The 12,876-nt window shown below is 41.5% G+C and overlaps 1 protein-coding gene across 1 annotated transcript; it reads right to left on the bottom strand.

The window, feature by feature from the left end:
- Positions 1 to 4,632: 4,632 nt before the first annotated feature.
- LOC102970342 (olfactory receptor 7A17-like) lies at positions 4,633 to 8,427 on the bottom strand. The gene is made up of 2 exons (XM_007088318.2): positions 7,525 to 8,427; positions 4,633 to 4,659 (listed from the first exon to the last, which is right to left on the bottom strand). The coding sequence occupies exons 1-2, from the start codon at positions 8,425 to 8,427 to the stop codon at positions 4,633 to 4,635; spliced, it is 930 nt and encodes a 309-aa protein (XP_007088380.2).
- Between the last annotated feature and the right edge of the window lie 4,449 nt (positions 8,428 to 12,876).

Genomic DNA, 12,876 nt, shown 5'->3' with positions numbered 1-12,876 from the left:
ATTAGATTATCTATCCATTGCTGTGAGTGGAGTGTTGAAGTCTCCTACTATTATGGTATTACTATCAATGAGTTTCTTTTTGTTTGTGATTAACTGATTTATATATTTGGGTGCTGCCACATTTGGCGCATAAATGTTTACAATTGTTAGGACTTCTTGGTGGGTAGACCCCTTGATTATGATATAATGCCCTTCTCTCATCTCTTGATACAATCTTTATTTTAAAGTTTAAATTGTCTGATATAAGTATGGCTACTCCGGCTTTCTTTTGGCAACCATTAGCATGATAGATGGCTCCATCCCCTTATTTTCAATGTGAATGAAGGTGTCTTTAGGTTTAAAATGGGTCTCTTGTAAACAGCATATAGATGGGTCTTATTTTCTTATCCATTCTGTTACACTATGTCTTTTGATTGGAGCATTCAGTCTATTGACGTTTAGAGTGAGTACTGAAAGAGATGAATTTATTGCCATTATGATGCTTGTAGAGTTGGAGTTTCTGGTGGTGTTCTCTTGTCCTTTCTAATCTTTTGTTGCTTTTGGTATTTATTTATTTATATATATATATTCATCTTTTCTCTCCTCAGAAGTCCTCCTTAAAATTTCTTGCAGTTTAGTGGTCACAAACTCCTTTAATTTTTGTTTGTCTGGGATACTTTTAATCTCTCCTTCTATTTTGAATGACAGACTTGCTGGATAAAGAATTCTTGGCTGCATATTTTCCTGACTCAGCACACTGAATATATCCTGCCACTCCTTTCTGGCCTGCCAAGTTTCTGTGGATAGGTCTGCTGCACACCTGATCTGTCTTCCCTTGTAGGTTAGGGATTTTTTTTTCCTTGCTGCTTTTATGATTCTCTCCTTGACCGAGTATTTTGTGAATTTGACTATGATATGTCTTGTTGATGGCCAGTTTTTGTTGAATCTAATGGGAGTCCTCTGTGGTTCCTGGATTTTGATGTCTGTGTCTTTCCCCAGGTTAGGAAAGTTTTCCACTATGATTTGCTCACATAACCTTTTTACCCCTATTTCTCTCTTCCTCCTCTGGAACCCCTATGATTCTGAGGTTGTTCCTTTTTAATGAGTCACTGATTTCTCTAATTCTTAAATCATGCTCTTTTGCCTTAATCTCCCTCTTTTTTTCTGCTTCGTTATTCTCTATAAGTTTGTGCTTCATATCTCTGATTCTCTGTTCTGCCTCGTCCATCCTTGCCACCACTGCATCCATCCATGATTGCAGCTCAGTTATAGCATTTTTAATTTCATTCTGGCTATTTTTTACTTCTTTTATCTCTGCAGAAAGCCTTCTAATCTATTTTTGACTCCAGCTAGTATTCTTATCATGATTCTAAATTCTGGTTCAGACATCTTGCTTGTATCTGTGTTGGTTAAATCCCTGGCTGTCGTTTGTTTGTGCTCTTTCTTTTGGGGTGAATTCCTTCATTTTGTCATTTTGAAGGGAGAAAAGAAATTAATGACGTTGAAAAATTGAAATTAAAAAAATTAAAATTAAAAAAATATTAAAATTAAAAATAAACACACACACACACACACACACACACAAATAAATGATGCTAGATCCTAGGTTTGTTTTGGTCTGGGTGTTGGAAGTGGTTTGACGGATTAGAGAAAAAAAAAAAAGGAAATCGTTTGAGAATTTGAAAAAATGAATACACTAAAGTAGATTAAGATGAGATGATATGAGTAAAATAGAATTTGAAAAAATATACACAGAAGTAGAAAATATAGTAGAAAAAATTAAAGAAAACTATTTTTAATAAAAATTAAAAAGAAATATGACTTTTTTCATTTTCTGTATTTAAGAAAAAAGAAAAGAAATGAAAAAGAGAAAAAAGATAAAAAAAGAAAAGAAAAAAAGAAATCGTTTGAAAATTTGAAAAAGTGAATACACTGTATAGACTAAAATAAAATGATGGGAGTGAGATAGAATTTGAAAAAATTTACATAAAAGCAAAAAATATAGTAATAAAAATTAAATAAAAATATTTTTAAAAGAAATTGAAAGTAAAACTGGAGTTTTTCTCTTTCTGCATTCAAGAAAAAGAAAAAGGAAAAAGAAAAAAGAAAAAGAAAAAAAAGAAATTGTTTGAACATTTGAAAAGGTGGATATACTGAAGTAGACTAAAATAAAATGATGGAAGTAAAGTAGAAGTTGAAAAAATTTACACCAAAGTAAAAAATATAGTAACAAAAATTAAAGACAGATATTTTTAAGAAAAATTGAAAATAAAAATGAGTTGTTTCACTTTCTGTATTCAAGAAAAAGAAAAGAATTGTAAAAGAGAAAAAGGAAAAAAAAAGAGAGAGAGAAAAAATTGAATAGATGAACCTGCTAACAGATTGAAGTAGGACTGAAATTGCTTCGTTTTCCCCTAGAATCAGTCCATGTAGCTCTTTATAGTCCAGAAATGAAGCCGGCGGTGAGGTTTGTGTGAGGTTTGTGTTCTTGAAGAGCGAAGTTGGCCCAGTTGGGCAGGGCTCGTTGTAACGGCTCCGCTCTCCACTAGATGGCGCCGCTAGCCTCCTGGGGTGGATTGTTGCAGGGCTTGTCGGTGCGCAGGCGCCTGCGCAGGAGCGGTGAAAAATGGCGCCACCCAGCCACCCAGGCTGTTCTCCCCGATGGGCAATCGCGCACCGGTCCTCCGTTTTCAGCTCTCGTCCACTCCCCGCTTTTCCACTCTCCGTGACCAGGCCCCAGGCAGTACCTCTCTCCCAAGTTTTGTCTCAGATGCGGCTGTTTTCCCCGGCCCCTTACTTCCGAAGGACTGCGGCTTTGACCCGCTCCGCGCCTCTGGGGGAGGGTCTCACCGAGCAGTGGCCGAATGAGCAATGGCCGAATGGCGGCTGCGCCCAGGAACGCTTGCCGGACCCTGCTGGTGCCGGTGCCCCGAGACTGCGGCCAGGTGTCAGCCCGCCCCCCAAAAAGATCGCGAGACGGTGTAGCCTCAGCGTTTCAGGGACCGTGGAAAATCACAACACACATCTGGCACCAGGCTTCACCCTCGACGACCTCGTCCCAGCACCAGCGAATGTGGCCGCCTTCCGGGGTCTGCTGGGACCAGGTGGCGTCAACAGTCTCTACCGAATGTCCTTCCGGCAGTGGAACCGCTTTTCCCCGTGTGGCCCGAGGACCTCCCGGACCCCACTCTGTTCCTGGGGATTCGCCCTTCCCACCAGAGCACCGCCAGGTAGGGAGCTGCGGAGTTGCAGCCTTTGCGCTCCCCTTGTTTACAGTCTGAATGGAATTTAAACCCTCTCCTTTCTCCTTTCTCCCTTTGTAGTTTCGTCCCTGCGGCTGTTTCCAATTTTCCACTTTCTCTCCAGCTGCTTTTGGGGAGGGGTGCTTTTCCCGTATGCTCCCTCCCTCCCCAGTCTCCGTCCTCTCTCCGCCTGCAAAAGGGGTTCCCTACCTTCGGGGCTTCTTGCTCCCCAAGTTCAGCTTTTCGTGCCGCGTACATGCTGAATTCTGTGGTTCAGGTTGCGCAGATTGTGGTGTTAATCTTCCAGTTTTCTAGGTGTGTAGGATGGTTTAGTGTCGGTCTGGCTGTACTTCATGGACGCGAGAGACACAAAAAGCTTCCAGGCTGTTCTGCCAAAGTGGCTCCTCCCTATTTGGTATTTCTGAAAATAAACCATCTCCCACACATCTCACATTCACCAACCTGAAAGCTCTCTGAACCATCCTTTTGGGTTTTAGGGAAGATTCACTATGTAGACAGTTGATTAAATCATTGGCCTTTGGTGATTAGACTCAATCTTCAGACCCTCCTTCTTCCCAGGAGGTCAGGGGCTGGGATGTGAAGTTTCAGTCTTCTAATAACATGGTTGGTCCTCCTGGCCAGTAGCCCCTCTCAACGTCACTTCATTAACCTGACAGAAGACATTTTTTCCCCCTTAACTACATTGATTTATTTTGAGGGGGGTGGAGAGAGAGAGAGAAAGAGAGAGAGAATCCCAAGCAGCCTCTGTGCTAACAGTGAAGATCTCACAAATCGTGAGATGATATCAAGAGTTGGACCCTTTCCTGACTGCCACCCGGATGCCCCTCCCCCCCAACACAAGACGTCTTTATGACTCCCATCACTTAGGAAATTGGAAGAGTTTTAGGAGCTCCGTACCAGAAATGGGGATGTAGATCAAATAATTTTTTTTTATTACAAATCATAATATCACAGTTATAAATTGTCGTGCTGGATGAAGCCTTGATTGGAATTCGGTCACGATGCTTCCAGTTCTCAAACCCTGGCACAGCGGTTCTCAACCAGGCAGGAGTTGGCCCGTGGGGATATTTGGCCATGTGTGAAAGGATGTTGCCAAACACCTATAACCCATAGGACAGCACCCAATACAAATATTCACCCAGCCCCAAATGTCAACGGTGAGAAGGTGAGAAATATTATTCGAGACCAGCACTGCTCTACCTGCATTGTGTGTACAAATCGCCAGAGTTTGTAGTTAAAATGCCAATTATGATGCATTAGGTCTCCGGGTCTCCAGGGACTCTGTGTTTCTGATAAACTCCCCGGTGGTGTTGATGCTGTGGGTCCTGTCTGTGGAGCACAGCTTGAGAGCAAGGCTGTGCTCCTGTGTTAGAGACACGTGTAGGCAGTTTTAGGTCTTCTCCACCAGGAATCTTCTGTACATGTGATTTTGAAGGACAAGTTTTTCACATAACTCTCTAGGTGTTGATAAATTCTGTGTTCAATGCTTTTACCTAAGGGCTCTTGAGTGACAGCAAATACTTTATGTTTGAGCAAAAACTATGGAGTAGGCAGAATAAGGGCTTCCAAAAGATGTCCACATCCTAATCCAAAGAACTTTTGAAAACATTTGTTTACAGACTAAGAGGAATGTAGCCAGGAGGTGGAATAAGTCTGCTAATCACTGAATTTGATAAAAAAAAAAAAAAAAAAGATTAGCCTAGATTATCGGGATGGGATTAGAGCAATCACAGCGGTCCTTTAAATGTGAAAGAGGAAGGGGGTGCCTGGGTGGCTCACTAGGTTAATAGTGCAGCTCTTGATTTTGGTTCAGGTCATGATCTCACAGTTTGTGGGACTGAGCCCCATTTCTGGCTTTGTGCTGACAGAGCAGAGCATGCGTGGGATTCTCTCTCTCCCTCTCTCTCTCTGGCCCTCCCCTGCTCATGCTTGGTCTCTTTCTCCCTGTCTCTCTCTCTCAAAACAAACAAACAAACAAACATTTTAAATGCAGAAAATGGAAGAAAAGAATTGGAATCAGAGAGACATTTTCAGACACAATGCTGCGGGCTAGAGGAAGGGCCACTAGACAAAAAATGCAGGTCGCCACTAAAAAATAGGAAAGCCACTAAAAAATAGAAATAGGAAAGGGAGTGAATTCTCTTCTGGAGTGTCCAGAAGGATCACAGCCTTGACGATCTCTTCATTTTAGCCCAGCGAGACCCATTTCAGGCTTCTGACCTAGAAACTTTGGATAAATCTTCGTTTTAAGCCACAAGTATAGTCATTTATTGTAGCAGCATCAGGAATCGAATGCAGAAGTTTGTTCAGAAATATATTGTTTATAGGAGCAGGATTTGAGCCTTTCAATTCATTCAGTGAACTTTCCCTTGGGTAAAGGCATTTGGTATTGAAATCCCACCTTAAATGGAAAGAATTTAGTTTCAGTTTGGAGATATTCTGCCCTACTTGCTGGACAATGATTTCTCACTACATACATGTAAATGTGGTTTTGACTCTGAGGCCTTTGAAGATTTGAGATAAAAGACAATTCCTTTTTATTATTTATTTATTCTTAATATGAAATTTATTGTCAAATTGGTTTCCATACAACACCCAGTGCTCATCCCAACAGGTGCCCTCCTCAATACCCAGTTACCCACCCCCACCAACCCTCAGATTGTTCTCAGTTTTTAAGAGTCTCTTATGGTTTGCCTCCCTCCCACTCTAACCTTTTTTTTTCCCTTCCCCTCCCCCATGGTCTTCTGTTAAGTTTCTCAGGATCCACATAAGAGTGAAAACATAAGGTATCTGTCTTTCTCTGTATGGCTTATTTCACTTAGCATAACACTCTCCAGTTCCATCCATGTTGCTACAAATGGCCATATTTCATTCTTTCTCATTGCCAAGTGGTATTCCATTGTGTATATAAAAGACAATTCCTTTTTAAAATTGAGGTCACCTGTTCCATTTTAAGTCTTTGTGTCAAAATTGTATTCTTTCTAGTTCACGTTGACTTGAATGTTTATTCTTTTCATTACGATCCTCCCCACCCCCCTCCGCCATATTTAACATTTTCTTTCAACATAATAGATGGGATTTTAGTAAGTCCTCTGTGCGTCTACATGTATGCATGTTAATGTGTTTATTTGAGAGAAAGATGGACATAAACGAACACACACATATACATATCACACCCTTAACCTTGAATATTTTCTTCAGATCCAACAAAGTGCTCTACGCCTTTCATTTATTCCTCACCCCATCTGTCTGGAGTTAGGGCTCATTACCCCACATTACCTTCAGAAATAAGGATATGGAGGCTCAGTTGGATTGCATCTTCACAATAATATAACAGAGAAATTAAAGCTTAGTGTGCATCTTCTTGAATTATACACAAATGGAGCCACATGGTCTACAATCTTTTTTTTTTTAACATTTCACCTTTTATTAAGGCAGGTGTGTGATAAATAATTTAATACAACCAGATCGCTCATGAACTTGCAACTTACGGTTCTTATTCCAGAAAATTCTGTTCTTATAAAAAGTCACCTCAGTATCTGAAAAGAGTAATAAGGGATTTTGAACCCAGTTTGCTTTTTGTTTTTTTATTGAAATCCATGTTAGTTAACGTTTGGTGTAGTATTGGTTCAGGAGTAGAACCCAATGATTCACCACTTACATGTCATACCCAGTGCTCATCACAGCAGGGCACAGCAGGTGCCCTGCTTAATGCCCATCACCCATTTAAGCCATCTCCCCCCCACCCCCAGCAACCCTCTGTTTGTTCTCTGTATTTAAGAGTCTCTTTTGGTTTGCCTCCCTCTCTGTTTTTATCTTGTTTTATTTTTATATCTCTTGACCTACGTGCATCTGTTGTGTTTCTTAAATTCCACATGAGCAAAATCATATACTTGTCTTTCTCTGGCTGACTTATTTAGTGTAATACACTCTACTTCCATCCACAAATGGCAAATGGCAAGATTTCATTTATTTGATCACCGAGAAATATTCCATTATATATATACACCACATCTTCTTTATCCATTCATCAGTCAAGGGAAATTTAGTCTCCTTCCCTAATTTGGCTATTTTTGATAGTGCTGCTAAAAACATGGGGGTGTGTGTGCCCCCTCGAGTCAGCATTTTTGTGTCCTTTGGATAAATACCTAGTAGTGCAATTGCTGGATCGTTGGGTAGTTCTGTTTTTAATTTCTTGAGGAACCTCCATCCTGTTTTCCAGAGTGGCTGCACCAGTTTGCATTCCCACCAACGCTGCAAAAGTGTTCCCCTTTCTCCGCATCAGAGCCCCTTTCATGTCTTTGTTCCTCAGGCTGTAGATGAAGGGGTTCAGCATGGGTGTGACCACTGTATACACCACTGAGGCTGTTGCACTTGAGTGGGAGCTCTGGGTAGCAGCAGAGCTAAGGTACACTCCCAGGCCAGTACAATAAAATAGAGAGACAACGGAGAGGTGGGACACACAGGTGGAAAATGCTTTATACTTGCCCTGAGCTGATGAGATCCCACGTATGGAGGAAACTATCTTAGAATAAGAGTAAAGGATCCCCACAAAGGGACCACCAGCCAGCAGCATAATTCCAGAATACATCACCATGTTATTGAGAAAAGTGTCAGAACAGGCAAGTTGGATCATCTGATTGAGTTCACAGAAAAAGTGGGGGATTTCCAAGACTGTACAGAAGGACAGCCGCAATACCATTAAGCTTTCTAACAAGGAATTCAGGGCACACATGATCCAGGACACCAGAACCAGCAGTCCACAGAGCCGGGGGTTCATGATGACCATGTAGTTCAGGGGGTGACAGATGGCCACAAAGCGGTCGTAAGCCATCACAGTCAGGAGAAAGATGTCTAATTCTACAAAGAGTAGGAAAAAGTACATCTGTGTGATGCAGCCTGCATAGGTTATGACTTTGCTCTGAGTCTGGATGTTCCAGAGCATCTTTGGGATGACAGTAGAGGTGAAGCAGATGTCCACAAAGGACAGGTTGGCCAGGAAGAAGTACATGGGTGTGTGGAGGTGGGAGTCAGAGCTGACAGCTAGGACGATGAGCAGGTTTCCAAACACAATGATCAGGTACATGGAGAGGAAAAGCCCAAATATGACGGGCTGTAATTCTGGTTCATCTGATAATCCCAGAAGAAGAAATTCTGAAATTTGGGTATCATTGCCTGGTGCCATGTGGTGGTGGTGGTGACTAGAAATTAGAAAAAAAAAAAGATTAATATTAGCACAAATGGGCACTAGTAACATGGCAGAAATGCTGTAATTACAATGATGTGTGTGGGGGAAAAGCAGGCATAAAAGAAAATGGTTGGGTTATTATCTTTACGGGGAGTTCAGGAAGACCTAAAAGCAAGGTGACATTTGAAGAGAGACTTCTGGGATATGTGCACGGAAGACATGAGGTTGTCTGGGGAAGTGTGGGCTCTGCAGGAAGAAAAGCCAGTTCAAAGGCCCTGAGGAAGGCATTTGTTTCAGGTTCCCAGGTATAAAAATGGAGGCAGTGTGGTCAAGAAACGAGTAAGAGAGAGGTGATGGCAGGGACCGTTGAGGAACGAGGTGGCCTCCCTGCTACAGCTGAAACTTCACGACACAGGGAGCCCTTCCTTTGCCTAGTGTTCCTTGCACTTCATTAATTTTGTCCCTAAGGAATCCTGCAAATAAAAGTAGATCTCCTTCTTACTTCCAATGATGGTTAACATTCTGGCATCTGTATTTCGAGGGTCCACACTGCCCCACCACAGCCTTCTGGGGCCAGGTGACTACGGGTTCTTCTCACCCCTAGTTACAATATTTAGGAAAGAAATGATACAGGTGAAGTTCTCAATATCAAATTGTCATTACCCTAAAGAATATAGAAAAGTACCCAATTTCCAGTTGGTAAGCTTCCCATGAACATGAAAACACGCTGCTGCATTTTAATATGACCATTCTTCTCTTCTGCATTTAGAGAAGTAGAAAACACTCAGAAGGAGACAGAGCAAAGGAAGAGCAGGGAGAAAGATCTCATAAGCCCAGGTGGTCCCTGAGAGATCGTGATGATCAGAAAGCTTCCCTGGTTCTGGCTGCATTCCAATCCTAGGTTTACCCCCATATGCCCAGTATGACTAATAAAGCAACAAAATCCAATTTCTCCAAAAGAGAAAAGAGTGCTGTATTTATCGTGTCAAGACACAGGAAGTATAAACATCCACTGGAAATATGAGTAAAAGGAATAAATCCCCAACTGACAAAAGCAAATACACAGCATACAAAAATAGCGGGGATTTATCAAGATCAAATGGTAACAGGTTTTTCTATATGATAAACACACACAACTTTGGACAACTTTGGGATCAGTTAATGAGCTTTGAATTTTAGATCCACCAAAAAATGTTAACTGTTTGAATTTGGGAAGACAAGCAAATCGTTCTAAAATGTTAATATTCTCACTAGTATAGTGGGGGCAGTGGTATCCACCCTCCATGGTGGTCGACAGATTAGGTGAATATATATAAAAAGTTCAGCATAGATCCTTCCTGTTAGTTTATGATGGTCATTCTGTTTGTTCAGCCGTGTGTGTGTGTGTGTGTGTTTGTGTGTGCGCGCGTGCACACGCACGTGTGAGCATCCATGTGGATTTGTGTATTTGCATGTGTACACATTCTGGATCATAATGTCAAAGGCATGTTTCCTGTGGACAGTCCAAAAAAATGGAATCCACTGGTATAATGGGAAAAGTAGTTTTAACAGAAGACCGTTGCCTGCTCATGTGGGACAAAAGCAGTGTGAATGGCGAGTCCATTATAGGAGCCTGGTTGCCAAGAGAAAATGTAGTGAGTGTGGGTGCTGATGTTAAGTCAGACTCCAGGGAGCCCGGGCTGATGGCTCCACTTGCCTCATCATGGTGTCCACCTCGGGCCCCTGACCTGATTGTTATTAATGTACCTATTCCCTGTCTACAGTGGATGTGGCTGACCCTTTCCTCACTTTCCTTGGTGGTATTCTTTCCTTCGTTATCTCGGGCTCTGGGGTTTGATCTTTGTTTTGCCACATCCGGTGGGAACACTCCAGTCCCGTTACTCTGTTCCTTGTCTGACATGCAGAAACCTTCCCAGACTGTACTGTGCAAAATAATGCACGTTCCGTGACCATCCATCCCCTTTCTTTCTATGAGTTATCCTTGAAGACCCTATGTCATATAAGCACTTACTTCTTTGCTGTCTTCTCCAGGATAATATAGGACCCAAAGGAGCAGGGGCCTCACCTGCTTTGTTTGCATCTTTTGGTCACAAAGGTGTGCATTCATATAGAAACAAGTTCTAAGAACATGAGAACGTATTAGAAAAAGTACAGTAGGGAAATGAAAATCGTATTAAACATGGTGGATTCTAGTAACTGTATTAAACAAAATTGAACAATGATCCAACACTAATGTCTTACAGAAAGGATGTAAAAGAGCAGTAATGACATCCACACGGGTCTCTGATTCAGGACGAAATGGGTAAGAGCTTGGAAATAAATGATGGGAAAATATACTTTTTAACATACGGTGGAGGAAGCAGTAGCTAAAACTATGATTTTATTGTACGTAACCATAAATGGACTCAATCATGCTGATGGAAAAGATGTAGGGAATCTTTAGTTAAATACAAAAGAACATGTTGCACATAAGGACAGGAGGTGATTACTATTTTAAAAAACAGATCTAACTTCAAAATATAAAATGGCAGAAATAAGGAAAGTTAGATGTGACATAACACAGCAATATATGGAAAAGCACTTCTTACTAGTAAGGATGTGGAAGAATTTCGATGTTTAAAAGCAATGAGGGGAACACGATATGACCAACTGAGAGATTTGAGCACACAATATATCTAGACTCTCTCTCAATCCCATAAACACATCTACACACCACAGAAATATTAAGTGGCAAACAGCAAACTTGGTGAAAGATTGCAATTGTTTTTTGAAAGAATGAAATAAAACAACAATAAAAACACTCAGTTCCCAGTACAGAAAAGCAACATACTTGCCAAAAAATTTGCATATAGGAAGTAAGTGGCTAACAAAGTCTAAAACCTATTCAGCCTCCTTGGTAATAAAATTGTGGCTAAAACGCTCCTTGGCATATCCCTTCAGTCATACTAAGTCTATTATTTCTTTCTGGTAAATACCAAAGAGAGAGACGATACTTGAAATGCGTGTCTCAAAAACCACTGTCGCAAGGGAGTATTTACCTTCAGGAGGCTGAATCCTTCTAAGAAATAAAGAACAAGTTAAATGTACTCCAAATGAAAAAAAGTGTAAAACGCTCCCATCCCGCTGCTCATATCTCCAAGCCTCCTACTCTGTTTCCCTACTCCCGTTAGCTGCAAAACTCCGTGGATACGTGCTAATTTCACTGGAATCTCTTTACCCACCGCCCCCTTTTCCTTCTTCAGTCTCATCCAATTGGACTTCCATTCCCACCGCTCAGCATCACCAGTGATCCTTGTATTGCTGAGTCCAACAAACACTTCTTTTAAAAAAATGTGTTAAGTAAATTATGTTCAAATTTTTAAAAGTCAACCTAACAAACAAACATGGTATCTCTTGACTCTGGGCCAGGCTGCTTAGGCTCTAAGGTGACCTCAAGAAAAGGTTCTCAAGTTCCATTCTTTCTGATCCTTCCCTGAAATACCTGCTGAGCTCTCAGACTCACCTGGATGGGGTCTACAAGAGGAGTGTCTCTGTGTGGAGGACCGAAATTCCCCCTTGATGGTCGATGATGAAAACCAAGGCTCTGTTCCCAGACAGGACAGCAAGAAGGAGTGAAGCATGGGTCCCCCAGCCAGACTTAGGAATCCGAGAGCAACAACCATGTCCTGTCCTGCACAAGGAGCACCATGGTTAGGACGGCAGAGGAGATATTTACAGCTCCCTGTGTCTGCTCATTAGGCGCTGTTTCCATTGTTAGTCCCACGCTGGAGCATCTTGTTTCCCTCTGGGCCACTGGTCTGGACAGAAAAGAATTTTTTCCTACTAATTCTCTGTTCCCAGGAGACCAGATTAGAAGTCAGGTGAATCTGACTTTTGTTATTTCTTCTCCATGCTCTTGCTGGCCTTCCAGAGGTCTAACCTCCTTATATCTTACCCCAATTTTGAGTTAACGTTTTCTCCAAATCTAAGACCGAGGGACCTGCCTAAGCAGGTCTCATGGACCTCCAAAGTATTGTCTTAATGGCAGAAAAGACTTCCCGGTTTCTCTAGAAAATTGCTATTCTCCTCTCAACAAGAGAGAGAGGTATGTTAATTTGCTATAAGCCTATGGGTACCGTGCTCTTGTGTTCATGATGTTTTTGACTAATCAGTAAGGGGATTTATGCTGGTAACACAAATTGAGAACTTCCATTTAGTGTCCCAGATGAAAAAGCTCGTTACTTATAAGATATATTTAGATCATGTTATGCACCATACACTGATCTTAGACTTCTGTGTGGATTGCCTTGTTTCATTTTTACAAAAGCCCACTCTTTTTTTTTAATCTAAATTTTTGTTAGTTCACATACAGTGTAATACTGGTTTCAGGAGTAGAATTCGGTGATTCATCACTTACATACAACACCCAGTGCTCATCCTAAAATGTTCTCCTTCATCCTCATCACC

This window comes from Panthera tigris, chromosome A2, assembly GCF_018350195.1.
Source record: "Panthera tigris isolate Pti1 chromosome A2, P.tigris_Pti1_mat1.1, whole genome shotgun sequence".
Classification (NCBI taxonomy): domain Eukaryota; kingdom Metazoa; phylum Chordata; class Mammalia; order Carnivora; family Felidae; genus Panthera; species Panthera tigris.
This window is presented reverse-complemented; position numbering and strand designations above follow the sequence as displayed.

Excerpts from the sequence above, each read along its gene's own strand:
- LOC102970342 (XM_007088318.2), bottom strand. The coding sequence starts at position 8,427 with ATGGCACCAGGCAATGATACCCAAATTTCAGAATTTCTTCTTCTGGGA. Across the intron at positions 4,660-7,524 it reads AAGACATGAAAGGGGCTCTG|AGAAGATTCCTGGTGGAGAA; the intron begins ATGCGGAGAAAG and ends AATCACATGTAC.